Consider the following 26441-nt stretch of genomic DNA (forward strand, 5'->3'; position numbering starts at 1 on the left):
TTTTAAAAATCTTAATATTATCTCAGGTGCTTCTCACTTCGTTCTCTATATTTTTACTGAATAAATGAATCCAAAGTAGGGTTTCAGTATTCAACACATGCTTCCCTTTCTTAATGGATAAACATTTCTGACGAGTCAGGCAATTAAAAGATAATCAGTGTAACAGCCACTGTCACCATGAGTGAAACGAAAGACTCCCTTTCTTCAGATAGCTTTAATGTTTTTCTTAAACCCTAATTTTAAGAGAAGTCTGTAAATTTTTATATTCATGAAGAAAAAAAGATCAGATTAAAACTAACTCTTGCTTCCCAGCATATGTTGCCAATAGGTCTCCTTGTTTGAGGTTTTCCCAAGAATCCCAAGGATAAAGAGAAAGCTTTGGCACGACTAGTAGCAAACACTCCTGTTACTTTCCTACTGTTCTCAAAAGCGGAGTTCCTCTCCCCTATCCTGTGATCTCAGGTTTGCTAGAAAATTAAAAGATAGCTCTTCAACATATGCATGATGAAGAGTCCAGTTTTAAGCTGCTTGAAAATTCAATAAATATTTAACTGCAGACTGACAATGCAAGACATCCTTTTACTTTCTATAACCTACTTAGGTTTATGAACAATCAAATCTTTGTTTCTTGTACAGTTATTCTCTTACACAGGCCTCCTTTCTTTCTTTTTTTTTTTTTTTTTGTCTTTTTCATTTTTATCGGTACCGGGGATCGAACTCACGACCGCCTGCTTGCAAGGCAGGTTCTTATGCCACTGAGCTAAACCTCCAGCCCCAGGCCTCCTTTCAAGAGAGGGACACCATTCCTCTATTGCCAAAGGCCTACCAGACTGTAAGAAGCAGAAAAAAATTAGACTGATTCAGTCCCAGCATAGAAGTCCAAATCACATTACTAACATTACAAAAGAATTTTGCTCTGAGCTGTTTGTGTAATCATTACTTATCATGACGTACTGCACAACCCATACTCTCATCATTCTAGTAGATTAGCTCTTGGCACATGTTGTGAGGTTGCTGGTCATAGAACAGAAGAAATAGGATCAAAGATGAATTAATTGCCAACTGTACTACTCTATCGGGAAGAGAACTGATGATCTGAAATTCCATAAAAACATGGCATTATCTTTGTTTGCACCCAAGATAAGGCTAGTTGGCATAAACACATCACCAGAAAATAAAAGACAAGTGCTGGCACTTCAGGAATGCTGTGTTAGTTGGAGATGCACTATGAAAACAGAAGCACATAAAAGAATACCTTAAGAGTCAATGTGTGATTTCTATCCAAGAGGAGTTATCCCTTTAATTATACCTTATTTTGCAAATAAAGCCTTGTATCACTTTTACAGATAAAGAGATTTTAGAGAAACAAAGTAACAAAATATATTTTCTGGAAATGTTTTTATTCAATGAGGTATAAGCTTCTTGTTTCTGTGTAAACCTACTGGGTCCTCAAGCATATTTGGAAATCCAGGTTGACGTTTCAAATAACTCAATGTTTAAATTAACACAATATTTTCAGAGAAAAAAAATGCGTATTTCTGTATATCAATTCCCTTGTTCATGGCACTCCCATTTTATAGTACACTTCATTGGGAAGCAAGTTCAAACTTAATCATAATGAAGGCATGCATGAAAAAGTGCATCAATTACTTTTCTTTGAATTACAACAAAATATTTTTGCAGATCAAAATACTGTTCAAATTGATGTCACAGCTCAACATATGATTAAGTTTCAATACAAGCTAGTAGGGACAGATTCTTGGAATCTGTTAAGAGAATTCGCTATGTTGGTTCATTGCTATGCATTCTGTTCCCCTAACTAAACATCCAAGCTATACTTTCCAAAGTGCTTCAACTTGAATTATTTTGGCTATCCTTTCCATTAGCTATTGAATGACTAAAAAGGTCCACAGAATGAAGACACTATCATCATTCATTTAACATATTCTGAATTTTTTTCAAAAGAAGCTACTGAGCTAACCAAACCAAGAGGCTGAACAAGTCTAATTCCACACAAAAGACTAACACCAGAGACCTAAAGAACTAAGATGATGTAGAACGAGAATTCATTCATTGATGTCAAAAGGATTGGAAAAAAATATTCATATAAAATGTGTTTCATATAATATATATTGTGTATGTGTGTGTATATATATATATTTTTGTTTGTTTGTTTGTTTTTGCCATAGGATTACAGGTAATGAGGTTCATGACCATAGGTAGAGCCAATGAGTTAAAAGTAATATATTACAAAGTTACAGGGAATACTGGCTTTAGTGAAAGAATCCTTTCGAAGACTAGGATGCTTATTTTGATATTTTCTAATTCTCTTTACTCAGTTAGTGGTTAGTTTATTTACAGGGAATAACTGCCCATTGTTGTACTCTGATAAAGGAACATCTAAGGACTGGTATTGAAGGCCAGGCTGGATTAAGGCTTGGACTGATGCCTTGTCGGAAGCTGTGAAATCCCACCCAGAAAATATTTTCAATCGCTCTTTTGTATTAAAGAGGAATTAAAATACTTTGGTAAATAAATATGGCCACATTTGAAGTCAGCTGCAATAATGACACTATACAAGCAATTCCCAATAAACCCTTGACTGTTAACTCTCAAAGATAAAAAAAAAAAAAAAACCCACAAGCATAAAGCAAAGCACTAAAGAACTTTTAATGCTTTTTTTCTGTAAAAGGTCACATCCCAAGAGTAGCATCTTTGATTTTCGTTTCATCACATGACAAGTATCACTCCACAGTTATATTACCCTCTGCAGTAAGACACCAAATTTGCATAGTATGCTTTAGAAATTTTTGCTACGATTGCATTTTTGAATAAAAAATATAATCAACATCAGCATTCATGCTGTATATAGAAATGACACTAACATATAAGTCAGAAATAACAGAAACTTACGAGAATTTACACATTCAAATGAACACCAGTCATTCTGAGAAATTATTCTAAAATTTGGAGCTGCTATTTGGAGTACATACGTGTGTGTGTGTGTGTGTGTGTGTGTGTGTGTGTGTATTTAAAAAATCTGTATGCTTCTTGGACCTCTCTCCAAGAAACTGCTTGTCCTCTCCAACTGCCATGCAAACTCAAGTTTGGAATACTCATCTATCCTAACATTTATCAGTGGGGAATTCTTACTACCCCTCCTCAGCTACCCCCTAAGCCATTTGTTGCTTTGGGACCTCCTAGGTACTACACACATACCTGATGGCCTGTGCCACCATCTGACTTGCCCCTGTATACCTGGTCTTATTCAACTTTGCTCCCTACATAGGGATTTGAGCATCATGATTCAAGGTTTGGACAACTTTCTGGCCATGTGAAGTTCAGATTACTATTGTTCAACTCTATTGTGACTGAGAAAAATTTTAACTGTTTGACAATATAGTCATTATTACATTTTAGGTCATTCATTACCACCCAAGTAACTGATTTTCAAAAAAGAACCTGACAAAGCCAAGTGAAATTGAAGAGCCTCTAAATGTTTGAAATTTCTGCATATGTGGTATCTGAAATAACTATTTCACCAGAAATAGAAAAATAAAACAAGAGCTGTGTTAGTGAGCACTCACATTTGCTGAGAGGTTCATCACAGATTTGTGTAAAATCCCAGAGGGCTGTAGACAGTGCTGGGGTATTTCTACCCAGCATGCCCTTGAATTTTTGGCCTCAAACAGTTTTCACAGCTGGAACTACATGGGCGTGTCGCTGCACCTAGCAATACTCTTGATCCTCTCCACTCTTTCATTTCTAGACCAGGAATAATGAAATCTGAAACAGACCATCCCCTAAATTGGAATCATTATTTCTATAACAGATTACTTTAATTCTGCAGACTTGTAATTTAAAAATAAAAGCTACTTGCCTCTGCTTCAATAATCAAAACATGGCTGGGGATTTAGCTCTGTGGCACAAGTGCCTGCCTGGCAAGCATGAAGCTGTGAGTTCAATCCCTGGTACCAAATAATGATAATAATAATACATCTGTCTTAGTGACTTAACTTACACAGTCAAGGGAATGAAGACAGACACAGAGGGTTGAAATTGGAATATCATATCTATCAATAATCATATTACCTAACTAGGGTTTGGTTTTCTCATCTGTAACTTGATTGCCAAGACCTCCTGAATTTATATTCTAATTTTAAAAAATCAAAAATTTTACAATAATACTGTATTGTCCAATTTCAGGAACATCTAATCTTAAGTTTTGTTTTCAATACGGGATGCCTTCCATGTCTTTCCTTATCAGTAATAGGTTCTTAAAAAATTAAATGTCTGATGACAAGTGTTTTGACTATGACTGGTATTTCTTCACTACACAATAACCCTTTGTGTCTCTTCTGGCACTATCCATGGTTTTCTTCTCACTGTCCATCAAACTTCATTAGTGCCATTTGTGTAGTATCTCCTTTTTTCTTGTCTTTTTCAGCCTAGGTAAATGTATTTTCTGATCAAAAACTTGTAATCATTCTTTTGTCTTTTCGCTAATGTACCCATTTGGAGACTGTTTTGGTAGCTTAAAACTTGAGTTCTCAGTTTCCTTTCATCATCCAAGGAATAGTTCCTGAGCATCTACCAGGTGGCTCAGGAAGTATCATGTATACACGTTATTTATTTACCGGCTTACAAAAGAATCCGTTCGGTGCATTCCGACACTAACACGAGAGAAGTAGAAAATACAGTGGCTTTGTACACACAAATAAGACAAGACTTTCAAACTTCAAATTCTAAGTCCTTCCATCACAAACTGCGTGAAACTTGGGCGACTTATATTGCTATGGCTGGTCTTCACTGCAAAATGGAGATAGTCATTCCTTACCTCCTAAGAATTTTTAAGTATCTCTAATATTGTTAGTGTGGTACATAGAACAGTACCTGACACAGAGCAAACAAGTGTTAGCTGTGATGAATTTAGCTGTTAATTTTGACCTACATAGCAGGGCTTACAATCTAATGTGGACCTAAAGAATCTAACGTTTTCACCACATCATCTAACACAATGTTGGATATGATGCTTTATGACAATTACTAGGAAAACTCTTTTGATCTTATTTGCTACTCCTTTTGCTGTTGACAATTATCAAGTAGAGGCATGGTTTCTTAAGTCAAGTGGATATTAAAAGCTGCATTTATAAAACTTTCAAAAGAATTTTTTATAAGCACTTGAATATAAAAAGACCTTTGTATTCTTACCACTGCAAAAGGGATCTGAAGCAGTCACATACTGAAAACTGGGGAGATTTTATTTAAAAAGACAAGAGCCAAGTAAAAAAGTGTACATGAGTGAGAAGGAAGAAAAACTGTCAGAATACTTGTTACAGGAAGTTACTGCAGTTGAAAACAGAATTTCATTTCCTCAGAGTAGCCAAAGCAAAGACAGAAACATGAGTTGTCCAAATTCTATTTCAATGAAAGGAAGTCCTCCATTAACCCAGAGGAACGCTTTGTTGATTTGTTTCTAAACTAGCACAGGGTGTATAGAGGACACTGATCATAATCGTAGTAACTGGGAACTTCAGTAGTTTAGAAAAATGGACATTTCATATTTGGCAAAAATCTTGTGTAAAAGGAGCTCCACCTCATGTTCCCATTTCCACCATCAGCACGCCTGTAGCCTTATTAATTCTACTCTTCCAGCTGCTGAAACTGACTGAATGAACCAAGTCTGTGTGTGTGTGTGTGTGTGTGTGTCTGTGCACACACGCCATTAACTGAACTCTGGGCTTTGTGCCGTGCCAGAGCTATGCCGTGATACCTGGGTGGAATCACTGTTCTAATCTGCTAGCAAATGTCAGTCGTCTGCAAAAAATACCCCAAATCTGATCTCTTCTCAAACCATCTCGGTCCCATCACCCTCCTGCCAGCCACTGTCTTTTCTCTCCAGGATTACTGCAAGTCCTCCAGTTCTCACCTTCGGTCTGGAGTTTATTCAGCCAGCAGTGAGAGCAGGTCATTCCACGTTCAAAACTCTCCAGTCTCCCAACCACTCCGAACACAAGTCTCAAGTCCCGGACGGCCTTTCATAATCCCATTTCATCCCAAATCGCCCCTTTCTGTCATTTTAACTTTACGACTCTTCCCGTTTTTCATACCTCCTTGCCACACTGACTTCTTTGTTCTTACAGAAGTATTCTGGGCAGGCTTCCATTTCAAGGTCCTTGTGATGACTTTCTTTTGCCTAAAAGCTCTTCTCCTGGGCAACGCTACCCTTCAGCTCCTTCAAATCTTTACTCAAACCCCACTCTCGCAGGCCCTCCCATTTGATAAACACTACACCCCCAACACACACGTGCCCCTTCCTTCCTTTTCCACGTGTCCATCGGCACTCTTGCCACCTATCGTGCTGTAATATTTATTTTTCTTACTCATTTCTATCTTCCTCATTACAATACAAATCACATCAAAGTAGGCATCTTCCTGGTATATCACCCAGCAAGATTTGGTGCACAGTATCCTATTATATGAATAAACAGATACAATTGGAAGGCAAGTTTTTAAAGTACACTTTATATAAATAATTCCAAAAATGGGGGTGTTAGATATAGTTCAATTATGTACTTTTGATCATTTGATTTACTACAGGGTTAATGCTTAGGAGCATACAGAAAGGGATGCATTGCAGATTAACTAGCATTTCTGCTAGCTTTTGAAGTAGCACAGCACACGATACACTGGAATGAAGGGTCAAAGTGTTAGAATTATTTACCTTATACTTTTAACGGAATAATGGATGGATTTCTATTGGTGCCTTTACTCAGTCTGTGTCAGGTCATGGGTCACTCTTGGTCCTTGAAGTTTCTTGAGGGAAGAGTGTAGCAGAGATACTCAAGTATTAGATGTTATAGATTTTCATTATCATTTGTTTCTATCTTGCTTTACATGTACTGGAAGATTTTTATATGAATTACAGCTTAAAAAAGATAACCTGGTAAAAAGATTGAATGTCTGCCCTTCATGTTTTATGACTAATACATTAGCTGAAAGGCAACTCTGAATTTCCTATGCAAATTAATACAACTTTTAAATATGAAATTATTTTGGTAAGAGTTAAACCATTTTTAAACAAAGTTAAACCATAAAGATTCTTCTTCTTGGGGCTGGGGATTTAGCTCAGTGGCATAAGCGCCTGCCTTGCAAGCAGGCAGTCCTGAGTTCGATCTCCAGTACCGATAAAAAGGAAAAAGACCAAAAAAAAAAAAAAAAAAAAAAAAAAAAAAAGATTCTCTTTCTTGAGAATGCATTTAAAAGATTTAAAATACTGATATTACTTTAATACAAATGCATAAATAAAAGTGTTCTATTAGTCACTGGCAAAAAGACAAAACTGACATTCAGAATGCTTGAACAGAAACACCTAGTGACTTACACTGCCTAAGTTATTAAAACTTGAATTTGATAGCAAGTGAACCAGATATATTCTCAACTGCCAAAGGAAAATTCAGATGCTTTAGGAAGAACATGAAACTTTATAATCATTGAAGTACTTATTACAAAGAACTAACTCTCCAAGGACTCACAAGAGAAGGGCTTCAATTCTTAACCACTAAGTTTCTTTATTAATAAATAAGAGGTTATTTGCAAAGAGAACCAGAAACTTTCAAGTGTTACCTTGCCTGGATGGTGGCACGTTCCAGCAATTGCAGCCACCTGGGAGGCTGGAAGACCACAAGCTTGAGGACAATCTAGGCAATTTAGCAAGATCCTTTATTTTTATCTCAGAGCAAAATAAAGAGCAAAATAAAACAAATAATAGGAAGCAGGGAGATAAATTCTTCTCACAAGTGAAGGAGGAAGAATAAGAGATGAAAAAAAGGAATTGGGATTGTTGTATTGTATGTACCAAAAAAAAAAGGAAGGAAGGAGATGAAGAAATGAGTGGAGATGGGAGGAGGCAGCGAAGAGGACTGAAAAAGGACTACAGATGTTATGTCCAAGTACCAGCACCACACAAGGAATGAAACATGATATATGTACTAATAAAAGCAACCAAGACTAGTGGTGTAGCTCAGTGGCAGAGTGCCTGCCTAGCATGCGAGAGGCCCTGGGTTCCAGTCCCAGCATCACCAAAACAAATAAACAACAAACAAACATTAAGTGTAAACTCCACATCTATTTCAAAGGAGTATTCTTAAAATATAGAGTAGATTTGTCTAGTTTTCACTTCTGGTGGCCAACTCTTGCTATACAAAAAGGAACTCACAGAGACAAACTCAAATATCTATTTTGAAAAGTATTTACTTAGTTTGAATAAATTAATTGCAAATAAAAATTAAGCTACAATATATAGCCTGAATAGAAATAATTAGAACAAATACAACACAGGACTTGATTTCCTTGCATTAGTCACAAAGCGTGTGACAATCTAGAAAACTTCGAAATCAATTCTATTTTTTTGAAAAAGGGGTAACAGCAGTTACTGATACATCACAACTAAAAAACTTATAATACAAGCTTCCTGACATGCACTTCCTGAGTGAACCCAAACGATCATTTTTTAAAACAAGGAATTTTGACAAAGTAAAATAAAATAGGTCATGGCTTCTAAGTGACAAAGTTTTTTTTTAAACAAAAAGTTTTTTTAAAATTCAGAACAGTGATGTAATATGATAAATTAAAGCTATGCTACCACATACAAAAATCTGCTGTCAATTAAGTATCATACACTTTTCAAAGGAATCAAAAGACTAAAAACATGATCCTGTTTAATTTGAAAGTATACTGATTTCTACAAGTATCAAAAAGGGGTTGATGTAGTGCAATGGACTGTACTTTCCTTGTGGAGCATTTGAAAGAGCGGTTTGAGGAGAATAAACTTTTTTTTGCTTCTGAAAGCAGAGGACTTACTGGAGTAGAACATAACAGATCTTTCAAGTGTGTCCCTCCCCTCTGCTGTCATTCACTGGTGCTTGTGCACCAACCACACCTTTACTTGAGTCACACTGTGGTTAACACTCCTTAATATTCAAGCCCACAGTTAAGGCTGATCTGCTGGGTTAAAAAAGGGGAGTACTATTGTCATTCAGTCCTTGATACTTCTACATTTTCTAATGCTTGGATAAAACCACATACAGAATAATTAAGCGTTTCTTTTTCTAACAGCAAATCAATTTATATCCTTTTCTTGTTAATTTATGCTTTTTTTTTCTAGAAAGTGAATAGAAGAACCAGTTCATACCCAAAAAATAAACTTGCCAAATGTTATTGATACTAAAAAAAGATTAGTTATCATGGGAGAAAAATAGATAATCTAGATTAAATTGCATATTCAAAGGAGTATATAAAATGTTTCTTAGCATTAAGTTTTGTTATAGTACTACATTTGAGAGAAACATTAAGGAAAAAAATCTTTCCTGATTATCTTCAATGTAGTTAAAAACAAACACCTCTTACACAATGGTAATGTGAATTTGGTTTTATAGTATTTTAATTTACCAAATTCTACACTTAGATGGGGGTGGGAAAAACTTTCTTGTCCTTCTAACTTGACAAATCCTTGAGCTATGCACTCACTAAGCTACCAATCACACCAAAGGTGTGACACCATCATTACCATGCTACTCTATCAAGACATTCTACATTTTCTAAAATAAACAGAATAAAAGTTAATATACATGTTGCTGTATTTTACAATGTTTGCAACAAACTGTAAACTAACATAGTTTGAACCAACAGTATCCTCAGTTATACAAAACAATTTCTTAACACTGAGGCTGGGTGATTCAAAAACACTAAAATGAAGGCATCAAATTAGACTATGTCTTTTTCTCCTCAAAATATATTTTCAAAAACTCAGAATTCAGAAGTCTCATACTTTCAAAAATTCATTTACTTGAATTTCCTAGATTTTTGCTCAGAAATTGCTATTATTTATTATAAATGTTTAAAAAAGTTCTTCATCTTAATGCAAATAACCAGAGCAGAGAAACTGTAATGTGGATAACAGGTTGGAAAACCAAACTCACTTAGCTTATAAATTTATAATATAGTCCCAGAGGACAACTGTTTATTAGTCTAGTGGTCCTTGGAAAATCAGTCTGATGTATCCTTGTTCACCAGCCAACTGATGTGCACAAAAGGGACAGGCTGCGTGAAAAGTATGAGTACCGTGAGGAAGCGGGATCTGGGACCAATAGGCTGTTGTCTTCTCTGAACACACGTGCCCACAAGGGCTAAATGCATGGGTTGGAGGGCCGGCGTCCACATAAAATCCAGCTTCACATCCGAGCCACAGAGGGACATATGGACCAACGGATCTACACATTGGACATTCACGATCTTTTCCATCACATTCTTCTTTGTTTCCCCAGTTATGATAGCCATGTACATGGCCGCAGTTTAGATACACCCATGGTTGTTTTTCATCTACAACATCTTTCCTCTTCATACTGGGAAATGCTAGTGTGTTGAACCCTACAGGGCACTGAGGTCTTGCTGCATTAATTTCCTGTCTTAAAGCTTCTAAATGCTTCACGGTTGGAGTGTGGGAAAGGCCTTCTGCAGTACGCCAGAGCAATGTTGCACCGCAGAGGTCAATTAATGAGCCATCTTGTAACTGATTGGTTTCAATTTCCACCTAGAGGAGCCAAAATCACACAAAAAACATAGTTACTACATGTTTTGGATTTTCACATTAAGACCTTTGGTCACATAAGGACTTGAGATTCCTTACTCAAGAAATGAGGTTTTTCTAGGATTATTCACTAAATAAGAAACTCAAATTGCAGTTAGTCAAATATAAGTTTGAGAATCAAGTTTAAAATACTGAACAATATGCAGTGAGACTGAAATATATGGTGAACATTTAGATTTTTAAAAATGTATTACAGTGCACTAATAATCACTCTCAAGACACACCAAGCCCTCTACTCCCTACCTTGAACACTTACCCCACTGTTTCTGCCACTTTCTGAAGCAGTTCTAGAAGTCCCGTTTTGTAAACTAACTTTAGTTATGCTATTGTGACTCCCTTGATGTCCTAAACTGATTTAGGACATCCACCCTTCATGCTAATTTTGACTTTGGGCAAGAGCCAGAAGGCCCACAATGCCAGACTCAGTGGATGACAGCATACCATAATGTTTTCACAAACCTGCCTTTCCTCTCCACTGCACGGCACTCAGCAGCAGCATTCACTGCATTTTTGATCATACCTCATAAAGGCATTTGTGAAAGAGGGATTTCAGAATTGCCTCAGAAAGTAGCAAGAATGATGGGGTAAGTGTGTTTTTAGTGAGGGGGAGTATTATAAAAGGAAGAATAGTAACGTGTCATTTACTATAATAACTTTTTAAAAATTTAAACATTCACCGTATATTTTTATCATACTTCATAATATATTAACTTTTCTTTATTTTTATTATGTGTTTGCAAAATGGATGCACCTGGAGAACAGTGTTAAGTAAAATAAATCAGACACATAAACTTAAATATTGCATGGGTTCTTTTATATGAGAAACTCAAATTATAAATAAAGACCAAAATAAAAGGCAAAGGAAGGGGACTATGATATAGAGGGAAAGTGCGGGAGAGGAGGAGAAGGAATAAGGACGTGTCATGAATACGCAGCAACTCCACTCAGAATATAAGCACTATGCACTGCAAATAGCTCTCTTTTTAGCCTTACAGATAGTTTATGTTAAAAAATCTGGCTAAGCAACAGCCTAAAATTTTTAACTAGGTAAATACAGTCAAAGATATTTAGATCAAAATTAGAAGTAGAAAGGTCAAAGTGCTGTTTAATCTAGGATAACTAAGGTTTTAAAATGTATTAGCATAAGAGGACAAATGAATAAATTTTATCTTCTAGTATACTTGGTAATCAGTGCTTGACAGTTCATGCTTGATCTTAGTTGTTTGTGTTGGTAATAGATTCAGGAGTTTCTCAAAATTTTTCATTTTTATTTATTTGGATTTTTTGAGACAGTATCTCACTATGCAGTTCAGGCTGACTTTGAACTCAATTTGTAGCCCAGGCTGGTCTTGAACTCATAGTAATGCTCCTGCCTTAGCCTCCCAAGTGCTGGGGTTACAGGCATACGCCACCATGTCAGCTTCAAAAATATTTACAATTTATTTAGTTGAACTCATTCTATGTGTTCACAGTAGCTACACAAAAAGCTCCCACTCATTACTTACCATTTTTCCTCTTTGCTGGGCTGATCTGGTTTCACGAAGGCTGAATACATTTCCACACACTGATATTTCTCTCCATATTCCAGGTTTAGAGTCTTCTGTGAACCCATTGCGTGGATGCATCACAAGAACACCATTAGTGGTCAAGCCGTCCATCTGCCCATCAGGTGTCTTCCATTTGGCAGCCTTTTCCTACAGAAAGAACAACAGTGAGCCTCCATTTATTTGTAATTTGGAAATAGAAACTAGTACAAAAGAATGTATCGTTTAGAAAAAAAAAAGCATCATCTTTTGTCTTGGTTGCTGACATGCCATCCAGACTTAAGGAAGACCTGAAGCTTCCGGGCCACGTGAGCCACGGCCATGGCTGCATCCCCAAGCACAGGAAGCACCCGGGAGGGAGGTCGGGGTAACGCTGGAGGCGTGCATTACCACAGGATCAACTTCAGTAAGTATCACCCAGGTTACTTTGGGAAGGCTGGTATGAGGTATTACCACTTAAAGAGAAATCAGAGCTTCTGCCCAACTGTCAACCTTGATAAACTGTGGACAATGGTCAGTGAGAAACACGAGTAAATGCTGCCAAAAACAAGACTGGAGTGGCTCCCATCATTGATGTAATTTGACTGGGCCACTACAAAGTACTTGGGAAGGGAAAGCTCCCAAAGCAGCCTGTCATCACCAAGGCCAAATTCTTCACAGAACAGCTGAGGAAAAGATTAAGGGTATTGGAGAGGTGTCTCTGTGGCTTGAAGCCATAGGACTGGGGGCTCATTAAAATGCCAACAAATGGTTAAAAAGAAAGAAAGAATAGCATCTTACCCCAAGAAAGATGTTTTTTGACGAATCAAATCCTGCAGCATAAATCCGTGCTGTGAAAGGGGGATTCCGTTCACATATTATTCTACAGGCAAATCTTGATATAGTGCTTTGCACTGACTGTGTATCAGAATTGCTTTGACTTCCAGGGACTGTGTCAGTTACTACAAAATCAATTGGACTTTCAGTTGACCGACCAATCTATGAGAAAAAGAAATACTTGGAAGACTCATTCAAAAAATACAATGGAAAATCCATTCCAAAAAGGCAGTAATATTGTCAAACATGAAGCCCCTAAAATTTTAAAGCTTAAACTTATCACACTTAACTTTGGGGGTATCTACATCTTGAAAACTAATCTGGTAAGACTCTCTCTGATATGGTCATCACTTGGAGCACAGAATAAAATGGGAACTTATGACGAATTTATGAAACCCTCAGGGAAATGAAAATTCAGATGCTTGAGACTTCTACATGGCTACAGACTTTAACCCTTTTGGGTAGAAAATGCCTAACATGGATTACTCTTATCTTTGTTTTTAGACATAGTATATTGAATATACTAAGTGGATCTATTACAAAGATTCCAGATCACTGAGTATTATTTATAAAAACTGAAATGCAATGATGTCTTCATGTTCAACAAGAACACTGATCCTTATGTTAAGGGACTGCATAGCCTTAAGTTTTTATGGGCATATGTTTCACAGATTTTCCCCATTTCTATCAGGTTATAAACTATCATTTCTAGCTTTTGGTCATACTTGTTTGCAACAATAAGCCTCTTCTCTGACCAGCTGCTTTTATTCTGAGGTGGGTGGGAATATCAAACAAATCAAACTTCAAAGAACAGTATTTCAAACAGTTCTCAGTGAAAGCTGAAGGAATTCTCCAGGAAAAACAAAAAAAAATTTTGTTTATGCATAGACTTTGTGACATTTATTTTATATGTCTAGATGTTCTTTTTATTTTCCTCTTGTTTCCTGCTCAGATTTCTGAGCGAGAAGGTTCTTAGATAAAGAGTTCTGACTGGGTGAGATGTCAGAGAATTAAAAACATCGTCAGAATAGCTTGTAAATAATAAATTATTTTTATTTTGAAAGTTAAAGTGAAAAAAAATAAGTGGATGATATAAGTGACATTCTAAATGATCACTTCGTTATTTGTTACAAAGCAGTATCAAAAAACTGAAGAATGTGGGTACCAAGAAAAATACTAACCCTTTACAAGGATCCTAAATCTTAAAAGTAATATTTGGGTAGCTGAGCCTCAAGAGCTCCTCATAACGACACACTTTTAGATAAAACCCTGTAGCATTTTGGTCCTGTAATCAAATAAGACACCTTTATGTTTAGTTTGGATAGTTTTATGGTAGTTAGCATATGTAAGATTGGATGTCCCACAGGTTTTAGTCTTTAAGATAATGACATCCAAAGAAAATGTTCCAGATTTTTTTTTTTTTTTTAATACTGGGAATCGAACTTAGGATTCCCAACTTGTGTTTGCCAGACAGGTCTTGTGCCACTGAGCTATATCCCTGGCCTTATTCTAGATCTTTGAAATTAAAAAGACTTTCCAAAATAAAAAGCTTTTTTAATGACAGGCATAAGCCAAGGACAAGACTGGGAATCAATACTAACAATCAGGCAAAAGCCTGATAGGGAAGAGAGTTCTAGAGTCAACAGTTGCTCTAGACCTTGGAGAAGACCGAAGCTACCAAAGCAATATTGGTAGAGACAAGTGAGAATGAAGAATGCTTAAAACCCACAAAGAGAAAAACTTACTCAACTATGATCAGATGTCAAAATCTGTCATATTGTCATATGATCAGATGTCATAATTTTATTATGATAAATACCAATAATTATTTTTCTAAGTGCTACAGTTGGCTTTAAAAATATAGATGTTGGGCTCAGTGGTAGTGCCTGCCCAGCACACCCGCGGCACTTGATTTGATCCCCATAACCACACAAACACATACATAATACAGTTAGAAACTGATTGAGGATTCACTCCCTTTCTATCAAGCCAGCCTGACTTCTTACCATTTCTGTACACTAGTAGTACTACCAGTAGCTCATTCACCACTCTTCTATCCTACTAATATTCTTCTGTCATCTCATTTGTCAGATGATATTTTACTGGTTACTGGCAAAAACCCTACGTAATCTAATTAAAAAAAAGATCTAAATAAAGGTACTATACTTTAAAGACCCTTTCTCCCCTTAATCAGAAATCTGTACTTTACATTTAGACATAGTATAGCACTTAAACATGTAATAGAGAAAGAGTGAATATCTGACGGATTAAACATTAAAAAAAGTTTGGTGTAAGTCAGATAATCCAAAATGTTTATAAAACCAGTTCCTCAAAGAACTTATTAGGGCAGTTTGGATACTTGATATATTTGTCCTTTTGATGCAGAAATGTTTGAATTTTTCCATAGGTACAATGCCTGCAGAATAGGTGTAATTTGTGATACTCGGAAAAATTCTATACTCTATGAAAAAGAGAAAAACTAATCACAAAAGGTAAGAGATAACAATTACAAGTACTTTTTGAAGCCAAAACTGTAGTCTATGATGAAATTATCTATCTATCTACCTATCTATCATCTTTTTACAATAACTGAACTGAGAACTTAGGCACTGAGTTCACATTGGCCCTTTGAATATTTTAAAATTTTAAGACAGGGTCTTGCGAAGTTGTCCAGGCTGGGCTCAAGCCTGCAATTCCCTGCCTCAACCTCCCACAGTACTATGATTTCAGGTGTATGTAGCCATGTCCAGCCTTAGGAGCATCCTGATTTTTTAAAAAAACTACATATAATTATTTTAAATGCTTATCAGTGAAATAAAATGTAGAAAATCACTCTAAAACTTTATGCTATGTTTTTGTTGGGATCAAAATCTTTGTCATTAGAAGGATATTATTAGGTTTGGTAAAAGCAAGGAAGATATATGTATGTATACATATATATCTTCATGTAAAATAATCATGTAAAATAAACAAAAATGGAAAATTAATTGGGACAATAATAGTAAGAACAACATTACTAGACAATTTATATCCTACTTAGGTTTCTTAGAAAACCTAGTACTTTTTCTTTTTAGAAAATCCAGTAATAAAAAAGATCAACAATTTTATATTGGGAGGCTTAACTGTTCTACATCAGTTTGTAAAAACAGTACCGTACTGACACAAAGAATGAAAGAAAAAACAAATTTGGGTTGTACCATCAGTTATGACTGAATGTGTACAGAAAAACAAGTACATGATACCAATAGCTCATTCATTAATGACTTCACATTATGTATCAATCATTAGAAACTGCCTGAACTTTTTGTTGCCTTGGGAGGAAGATGGAAAGTAGTGGTAGAAAAAGTAATACATATGTGCAAAATTTTTATGGGTTTCTATTTTTGGATAACATCAGCCAATATTTACAAGTGTTTACTACATAGCTGGCACAGCTCTGAGTACTTTACATGCACAAACTCATTTAAGCTTTCTAACGGTCATGAGGGAGATGCTATTATCTGTACAGCGGCACACAGTGACTAAAGTTTACCAGGAATTCTGATTCCAGAGCCCATCTTTTACTCATGTTACACAACTTTTATATGTGAACCTGAGAAATTAATACATTTTAAAAATAATCCTTAATTGGACCATAGCAATATCACTGACTACAGACTTTTTTACTCTTTAAGAAAAAATATTCATATGTTGTAATACCTGAAACATATCGGTGTTGCTGTCATGAGTATATTCAACCACCACTGTCTGGGCCCGAGATAAAGTGTATGATATGCTATGCTGGTCCTTATTGCTTATTGCCTACAAATGAAAAGGTTAATAGCAAAAATTAGTAGGCAGGTAAACCAAATCAGAAAGTCTTTTCATTAAAGAAGGTAGAACTATTTACCACATATATGATACAGTTACTCATTTCTCTCTTTAAATGTAGGGTAGAGATTAGTAATCCTTGTACATGCTCAATTGTGACAATGCCTTTGCTCAGAAGAATCAATTAAGAGTAAGAATGTAATTTTAAAAAATCAAAACTTGTAAAATTTGGATCTTCCTTATAAATGTTTAAAACCATAATGTGATCAAAACCACACAGAAACTGAAACCAGTATTCAGTACCTTTCTAAGAAAAAACAGAAAATCTTGCAAGATAATATTAAAAAGTATTGTTATAAAATTAATCAATAAGCAAAGTTAGATGGTTTTCTAACCAATTTGTGACTCTATTGATGACAAATGTTTGCCTATGCTAGAAAAATTCAGAGAACAATTAAACATTATCAAAGGAATTGGGTATAATGCTTATGACTGTATTTCTGATGTCATACTAAAAACACTGTCAAAAGTTTTGTTTTCAGGCATTTTCTATGTATATGACACGATAATATGGGAAGGGATGGAGAACTCAGTTATTGAACAAAGGAAGTGAAAACAGGTTGCTTAGAAGAAAAACAGATACAAAAGACAAAAGAAAATGATTACACATAAAAAGTAAGCTAAAATGTTTCTTAAGCATGGCATTTTTAATGTTTTACTTTGTTTCAATTTTTAGTGACTAAAGCCTTAAAACGTAAGCTTTAAGACTGAGAAGATTAATTTTCAAATTCTCCCCAGAAAATAAAACAAAAGCTTGGTTGCTAACTACTCAGCTTTATCAAGGTTTAAAATGACATTTGCTTCTAATTTTTTTAAAAAAGATGTAATTGAGATTGCTTACAAGTCCCTCCCTATTCCCCTTTGTCCATAAAGCTGATTTAACCTCAAGAATGCAGTATAGAAGATTTATACCTGTTTTTGTTAATTTTTTAACCACAAATCTATGTATTCGTGAACATTACATAATTGCTTCAGATTTTAAAATCTAAAAATTCAATGTTAAGCAAATGACTTTTCAAATAACTGCCTGGAATTTTGCAAGTTAATTATTAATGTCTAAAGAGGTTCAAAAACACTTTTGTATGATTTGAAAAAAATTTTGAAATTATTTTTTAGCTACTGAAGCTACACTTCAATTAGGAATAAGAACTATTATGTTTGAGTCTCACTGAACTGGCAGCCAGGGTTTAAATCACTCATCCCAGATGATTGCTAAACTAAACAATAAGGGTTTCATCACAACTTCACTAACATATTCCTCCAAAATTAAAAAAAGGAGTCAATCCTTTGATACCTAAGATTCTTGTAGCCTGATAAAGATGAAAAGGAAAGAACAATGAAAAAACAAGAGGCATGAAGAGTAAAAAATGAAAAGACAGATATAAAACTGGAAATTTAGAGGTAGAGACTATAAATATTGTTTCCTTATAGCAGTTCTCAACCACAGGGTAATACTGGCTATCTAAAGGGCATTTAAATACATGAAAAGTGCATTTTTTGATTGTCACAATGATCTGAGGGCTCAAATGGTACTTGGTGGTTGGGGGACCAAAAATATTACATAAATATTTTCTAATATGTGGGACAGTCCTGTACAATGAAGAATAGCACACCAGGGGCTGGGGATTTAGCTCAGTGGCATAAGCGCCTGCCTTGCAAGCAGGCAGTCGTGGGTTCGATACCCGGTACCGATAAAAAGGAAAAAGACAAAAAAAAAAAGACAAAAAAAAAAAAAAAAGAATAGCACACCAAAATATCAAGCACACTCCTGTGGGGGAAAATACCGCAATAAATTTCTCAGACTAGGATAAATAAGACATACGTTTCCACATACCTTCTTTGCAAAGAAGCAAAAAGAAGCACTTTAAAAACCTGTCTTTTTTCAACATTCACTGGTTTCCAAATACTAACAGAGAAGGCCTAGACAAGACTGAAGACTGTTTTATACCCCAAACTGGATATAAAACAAAGTAAAATATCCAACTTCTTGCAGGAGCTGTGAGCCCACTGTCTCTCATGTATTTAATTTAGAAAGGTAAATCTCAGATAGTACATAACATGAATACATACTCTAGAGCTGCTTAGCTAAAAATATGGGTACTTTCAGAGCCAAAGGACTCCTTAATTTTTATTTATTCATCAAAATATCAAATTCAGTTTATGTTATAAAACTGCAAGTAAAGGAATTTGCAGACAATGTAAGACCTGAAGCTTCCTCTACTTGTCTGTCATTACAGAAAAAAAGTCCAAGTGCCTTAACTGGTGGTTCAGGTTCTGAAGATTTAGGTAGAAAAAGGAAAAGGGGCATAGAAGCATTAATGAAGCTCGGTAGGCAAGTAGCTATATTGTAAATATGATTAAGTATTTGCTTCTAAAGCTTTAATTCAATCTAATAACTACTGAGGTCTACTTTGTATAGGGGGCTGGGGTAAAAGCCGAGAGTTATAACACCCCCTTCAACCCCCACCATCACACTCACACTTGAAAGGGCATTGATAGACTCTTAGACAAAGACCTCTAGCCAAAAAATTACTTTATCCAAACAGACTTCTGATCCCCAAATATATGTTATGCATGATATGCTTTCACCAGTCCAAACCAGGCCGCTGTAATAACAGAATAGCAACCCCCTTTCTTTGAGGGTGGATGGCTATACAATTCTAAACATTACCAGATAAAACCTGGCCCATGTCCACCTTTTAAAATAAGGAATGGGGATGTTTCCTTCTAGTTTCCACCCACTGATCCTGTTTTGTTATTTAAAAACATGCCCAAGTTCTCTCATACAACAGCCTTTCAAATATCGTGTCTCTAAAGTCTCTGCTTCAATCCAAGAAAAGGAAATTTCCAAAACAGGAATCTGAGGAGAATGCTAGCAAATATAAGCAACACATACATCTTTCAATTTCTTCAACTTAATTTTACTTAGCTTTTTTATTTTTACTTTTTACCTTTGCAGCCTGAGGAGTACATGCAATATGCACAGTGCTGGGCTTCACCCCATTTGCCTTAGGTCTTTTAAACAAAGCAAACCTGCTTTTCCTTCTTCCTCTATCACCATTTGGGAGAGACCCATTATACCTGAGGGAGGAAAAAATAAGTTTAGGTGACTTCTTGTAAGAATCATATAATTGTAAAATGTGCTTTACACTGCTTTGCAGAATCAATTCTCAATTCATTATCTATTGGCCACATAATAATTATCTCAGATTCCTTGTAGCAACTGCTGATCTCCAGGCCAGCTGCCTGGATATGAAACTAAATGCTATTCTTTCGGGCTACATTTAAAATCATTGAGAAATGTATTTTTTATTATACCAAGCATCATGTTATTGATATATTTCCACTTTCTTACTAAAGATAATCATGAGCTGATTAACATATCTGATTCCTTATGACTCACTTTTTTCCTATTTTCTTCAAGTGAATGTTTTTGCATGTGCTTATACAACTTATAAAGAAAATGTATTGCTTAAAATAGAATCCCCTTTAATTGTGAAGCAAACACTTCAGGTAGCTAAACTTTTTAGTTGTTAGCTACCTACATAGACACACAGAACCCCTCTCTTTATGCTGGCAGACTCCGTTTAACTGAGATGTCTGTAAAATACAGTTTTGTTGATTAAGCTATATGACCATTTCTCTGTGAAGCAGACAAGAATTGAAACAATAGGGGAAATGCTAAAAGCAAAGCCAAACAAAAGTACTTGTGTGTGTACTACACACCAGACACTAAGTTCTATCCCACACATCACTCACAACAACTGTAAGACTAACATCAATGTTTCCATTTTTACAGGTTAGGAAACTAGAGGAATTATTTTCTGAAGTTCACACACATTGACACAAAGCTAGAATTTGAATCCTGGTACGTCTGCCATGTTTGTCATTCTTTATTGTCATGCTTCATTGAGGCATCAACAGTAACTTAATAATAAACTTTATTCAGAGTTCTCCAACCCAGACAAAAATCTTTGGTTTGATGATCTCTCAGACAGCTGATCAGTCTAGAGAACAATGATGCAGGCATGAGGGAGAGACCTGATGTGGGAGAGGTGGGTGATTTTAAAATTGCCTTAAAAAATGGCTGACAAGGAAGACATGTTTTAAAGCTAAGAAGAGAGTTTACTCAATGACTGCCATCTATAGAAATTATAGTGATCTCTTATAAAACATAAAACACTTTGTACTGGCAGAAAGCCCTTATACTTTTTTGCTCCTTTTGCTACAAGCACAAAGTAGGGCCCCTTGGCTAATATGTTAGCTTTCTGTTCTATGTAACATGTTGCTTCCTATGGGCTCCTTACTGCCTTTGCATTCCAATTGCATGACTCATTCTTCTGGACCTATGGTCTCTATTCTCATGCTGCATTACTGAACTCAAAACTTCTTTCTAAAATACAACAGCAGAAAATGGACAGCCTTGTCCAGTTTTGTTTTTTAGAATGTTTTAAGTTTGGTTTCTGAGATAAATCCCCCAAAATAAAGGGTCATAATTGATCATAATTATCTTTTACAGGGGAAGAAACTAAGGCTCAAAATAACTGACTGGCCCAAGGTCACACAGCTAGCAGTGCTCAAGTAAGCGCTGGAATCTAAGATTCCAGCTAATAACTCTACTATATCTTTACAGTTTCTTTTACTCTCTCATCTGACACAACGAATGTTCTCACTTACACTAACAGACTAACACTGTTCCCTTGAAAAATTATGATAAGCTTAGACTGAATCAACCGAAATACTGAAATTATTCTTCAATCTGTATTCTTCCTATGGGAGTTGCACTGATATCATTGAAGCAAACAATTAGCTACATCCTTGGGCATCATTCACTCTCTTCTTTCATTGAGAAGCACAGTGCAGCTGGACCTTAAACACAAAGCAACAACTACCTGAGAGAAGCAAAAGAAATATTCATCTACACAAAATAATGGCAAGCAGGAGAAGGATTCTTCTTTGAGGCAAGTTTTTTAATAGATGGGACACAGAAGGCAAACAATGGCTTGTTTTGGGTAAGGATGAGGTAAAGTTTATGCAGTATTTAGGTACTATAAAAATAGCAGAAATATGAAACTTGTAAGTTTCTTAATTTTATAATCTTACCCTGTAGCTTTAAATTCTTGTTTAGAGGATATAAATTCTACAAAAAAAAGTACTTTTGTTCTAGAAACAAAAATTACTGTATTATTCAATTTTATCATTCATCCGCTGTCTTACCCTAAGACAATGAGTTCACCATATTTTACTGGTGCTTTGGATGGATGATTTTCTTGATCAGGAGAAAACATGAGCTTGGTTGTCTTTCTCAAATCTTTATTCACTGGTCAGGAACTTTGGGACACTTTTTGCATTATTTCCTAGAGAGGCAAAGTTTTTCATTAATAATAAGTACAATAAATTTCAGTTTAAATAAAGATACTATTTTCCAGTAATCTACTTGAGAATATTATAATGGAAATCATCACATGATAAATGAAGTATGTAACATTTCCCCCAGTAATGATTATTTATTTGCCACAAACAGATCAAAATGTAAATGTGGGGCCTTCCACTTACAGGAAGATAGAAATGTATCTTTCTCTATTATTTCTGCAAAGCACAACTAGAAACCCTAGGCATTATATATACACTGTAAGGTGACATGAAAAGTGAAGAGAGGCAGAACATGTAGGGACTTCAGTATTTAAAAACCAACATGACAATAATTTCTCTGGGTCTTCTTTCTGACTAACATACCCAAGCTGAAGAAGCCAGCAACCTGGAAAGGCCACCTGGTACTTGGGGAGAAAAAGCCATAACAGAAACTTAAATTTAAGTTAAAGGAACAAGAACAAGACAGCATTGGAAGACAAAACTAACAATAACTGTTCTACTCCAGAATATATTGAGAGTATCCCTTTTCCCAGCAAAAGCTAAGTAGGGATCTCTGGCTTCATCTTGTGAACTAGAAAGAGGAGGTACAATGTTCTAGAACTTTTACTCTTATGACTAGGCACACTCCTACATTTACCCAATTACGTCACTGGAGACCAACTAGGATAACCCCAATTCCACTCCCCTCCGTAATTGCAAGAAGGATCTTCCTTGTGTAACAATGGAGGGAACCTGGACTTCTGTATGTACCTCACAGTAACAAAAAGATATCCCTTACTGCCCTACTAAAGCAGTGTCAAGAAAAAGTCAGTGGAACTAGGAGTTTAGGAGACATCCAGAGCCTTAAACCATAATATGTTTTAAGTAGAAATCACTTATCATCTCAAGTACTAGAAATATTTTTTAAAAGGCTAAAGAGTAGTCAGAAGATGACAAAATTGAGATGACACAGATTTAAGAATTACCTGACAAAGAGTTGAAAGCAGTCATGATAAAATGCTTCTGTAAGTAGTTATAAAACTATTTGGGACCAGAAAAAATATAGATGATATAAAGAAGCAAGTAGAAATTTTAGAATTAGAAATCATATATTAACCAAAATAAACAAAGATGGGCTCAACAGCAAAATGGAAAAGATCTAGTAAAGAAACTACACTACAAGATAGAGAGAGAAAAAGCAGAGCTGAAAGAACATTCAAAATAATGACTGAAGTTTGGAAAGAGAAAGCTATAGATTCAAGAAGCTGAACAAACTGCACATTGCATAACCCTAAAGATACCACACCAAGACATATCCATATTTAAGTTGAAAACTGAAGGCAAAGAAAACAGCTTTAAAGCATAAAGAATTTCCTTATCTGTAGAGAAAACAAATTATCTGAATGAATGGATTCCTCAGTGAGACAGAGTCCCCATATAGTACCAATTTTGGGGAGACACAACACAGAATGTTTGTAGCTAAATGATTAAGCAAAGTCAAAGGAGAAAGCTGAGCCAGTTGACTCCTTTTAACTCTTTTGGAAGTGACAAAATACTTTTAGAAAAACCATTTGGACAAATGTATTCATTTTTTTAAAAAGTGGTTTAATAAAATACAACATATTCATTAGAATTTTTTTTTTTTTTGTACTGAGAATTGAACTCAAGACCTTGTACTTGCCAATCAGGCACTTGTGCTGCCGAGCTATATCCTCAGCCTAGAACTATTTTAATAAAAACATCTCCTCCATTCAAATGAACTAAAAAGATTCCCTCTCATTTCCCAAGATAAATCTGCTTTTACTGGTGAAATATTAATTAATTAGAGGTAACAGATATCACCAGAATTGTCAGACACTGGGATTGTGTGAAAATATTTTACTTAAGTAAATAAACTACCATGATAAAATTCCCTATTTAGAAAAAGAAACTGATGGATGCCGTGCTAAGTAAAAAACTTCAATTTCAAAAAAGTTTTTTAAACTCAAATTAATTAAAGAACAACTTTGGTTCCATGTAACAAGTCCTTCTTTCTGGTATATGTGAAATCATTTCCTCCCTAAGAATAGCACTCCATTTTAAAAAGTCAGTCCATTTTAAAAACTTAACTAAAGGCTTTTACTGTGCCTTTCTTTTAGACAACTCAGGTCCTGTCATCAAACATGAAAATACTTCCTTGGCATATTTCTGACCAACAAAAGCAAAAATTAAAAATTTAATAACATTAATCAATTGAATTTAAATTAACTTTAAATAATACTTAGAAATAATCAAACACTGCTTTGTTTTGATTTGGATTCCTGCTTACTTTCTATTTCAAAAAAAATGATCGCTTTCTATGTTTAGTGGAAAAAAGATTCTTTTAACAAGTAAGATTATTTAAAGTAGAAGTCAATATAAGTAATAGTAAACAGAATTAGTACTCATATATGACAAAATTTGAAAATGTTATGACTTATTTGACTGATATTAGTATATCACATGTCTAACTTGTGTTCTAAGTTCTCTTTAAACGAAGCAATCTGTTTCCTGCTCTCTAAAAATTAAGAGACTAAAGTAGAATGAATAGAATTTTGGAAGTGGAAAGTCTATAATCAACCATCTGGTACTGACAGAAGAATTTACAAATAACATGTACTGCACTATTTTATTTAGGTTTTAGTTCTACTTCCTCTGTAGCAAAAGTCACAATTTTTAACTTAGACAAAACAAAACAAGAAGAAAACAATAAAGATAGGGATAGCATATATCTCTTATCCTATATTTTTTAGAGCCCTTGGCCAAAGTAGCTAAGAAAAACAATACATTTCCAATCCGATCTAATTTTATTCTGCTTAGGTCCTTTAAAAGGTCTATTACTGAATTACTTCATCCGATACAGCAAAGTTCTAATCAGAAAACAAAGTTGGCATCTATTCTCTCTTATAATCTAAAAACAATTCAGTAGTATTGTTTATATACATAAATGACCAAAGAGAACACTTTAAGTTTAAAATGACATAATCTGTTGATATATAACTGGCATTTCTAAACTATAAATAAAATGTGCCATGACTCTCTTTCTCTTAGTGTCTTTCACTGCAATTCTAACATACATTCATAGGTGCTTGTCATAAAAGAGATTGCTGAAATCTTTACACCAAGATTCATGAGTAAAAAGTTTTAATATCACCTCAGAGAGCCTGATAGTCGCTTTGCATTCATTCTCTTTATATATTTTTTCTATATTCTAAAATATGAGTAATATAATTTTTCAGAATGAATTCCTGAAGTCATACACTCCAGATTTTGAAATGGATATGTCTACAAAGAATATCCCAATGCTTTAAGTACTGGTCCCACTTGTTGGTCTCCAATTAAGTTAATGGGTCTGATCTCATCCCAGTATGATCCAGCTTTAAGAACATGAAATAACACCATTAATTCTACCCAAGAGTGGACAAAATGTTAGAATATCTTTCTAAGACAGATAATAAGGCTGTTTTCTACAAAATCTATTTTAAAGCTCTGCTTGAACCCTGAAAAGTAAACATGTTTCTCTCAACTTCAGAACTCAACTTTAATTATAACAATTTTTTTCAAGAAATATATTCTGGATAGTATTATTTTCTGTGTGTGTTTGAAAAAATATTAAAAGCTGGGCATAAAATACGTATTTATTATGAATGATCTTACTAATTTGAATGATATAACAATTTAATCATTTATTCTTTGGAAGCCAGTAAAATACAATTATTTTTACAACAAAACTTCCCAAAGGAAAGATTTCCACAAAATGCATCTCAGTTTTACCAGAAGGGAAGCTGAAAAATCAATCACTGTTCCTCAACATAACACATTTTCTTTCACTAGTTACACTGCACTGCAGCCTTTTGTTGCCACCTACTAAACAAGTATAAAATCTGTGCCCTGAAAAAATAAAAAGATCCGAAACAAATAACCAAGTAAGGGACAATACAAATCTCCTAGATAATTACACAACTTTTGAACACTCCTATTTTGGCAGGTGAGTAGGTAGGCATGAAGAAGTGCTGAGCGAAAAACAGAAAAAGACAATCTGTTGAAATGAAAATGTTACAACGCTTCTTTATGTTGAGAAAATATGTGGATTGCATATATTATCTCTGATGAAACAGGTTTCCATCTACACAAGAGAGTCTCCCTGTGGTTGATTTCAAAAGGATGACTCAAACTGAAAGAACCTTAGGTAT

General features: G+C 35.0%; 1 protein-coding gene, 1 non-coding gene and 1 pseudogene across 3 annotated transcripts in view; 2 read left to right on the plus strand and 1 right to left on the minus strand.

Moving 5' to 3' along the window:
* Window positions 1-8012: 8012 nt before the first annotated feature.
* On the plus strand, window positions 8013-8084 carry Trnaa-agc (transfer RNA alanine (anticodon AGC)). Its single transcript has one exon. It is a non-coding gene; the product is annotated as a tRNA-Ala (tRNA).
* Window positions 8085-8235: 151 nt separating this feature from the next.
* Peli1 (pellino E3 ubiquitin protein ligase 1) overlaps window positions 8236-26441 on the minus strand; it is a 52887-nt gene continuing 34681 nt past the window's right edge. For both annotated transcript variants that reach the window (XM_003467482.5, XM_063229513.1), the window contains exons 2-7: window positions 22096-22235; window positions 19830-19959; window positions 16708-16809; window positions 12973-13170; window positions 12154-12342; window positions 8236-10591 (exon numbers count right to left, since the gene is read on the minus strand). In XM_003467482.5, coding sequence (XP_003467530.1) covers window positions 10025-10591; window positions 12154-12342; window positions 12973-13170; window positions 16708-16809; window positions 19830-19959; window positions 22096-22166 — 1257 coding nt within the window. In that variant the 5' untranslated portion in view covers window positions 22167-22235 and the 3' untranslated portion in view covers window positions 8236-10024. The remainder of the gene's footprint in view (window positions 10592-12153; window positions 12343-12972; window positions 13171-16707; window positions 16810-19829; window positions 19960-22095; window positions 22236-26441) is intronic.
* On the plus strand, window positions 12356-12928 carry LOC106027161 (large ribosomal subunit protein uL15-like; annotated as a pseudogene).

This window comes from Cavia porcellus, unplaced genomic scaffold (assembly GCF_034190915.1).
Source record: "Cavia porcellus strain 051 isolate PalLab524CR breed Dunkin Hartley unplaced genomic scaffold, mCavPor4.1 scaffold_18, whole genome shotgun sequence".
Taxonomy (NCBI): domain Eukaryota; kingdom Metazoa; phylum Chordata; class Mammalia; order Rodentia; family Caviidae; genus Cavia; species Cavia porcellus.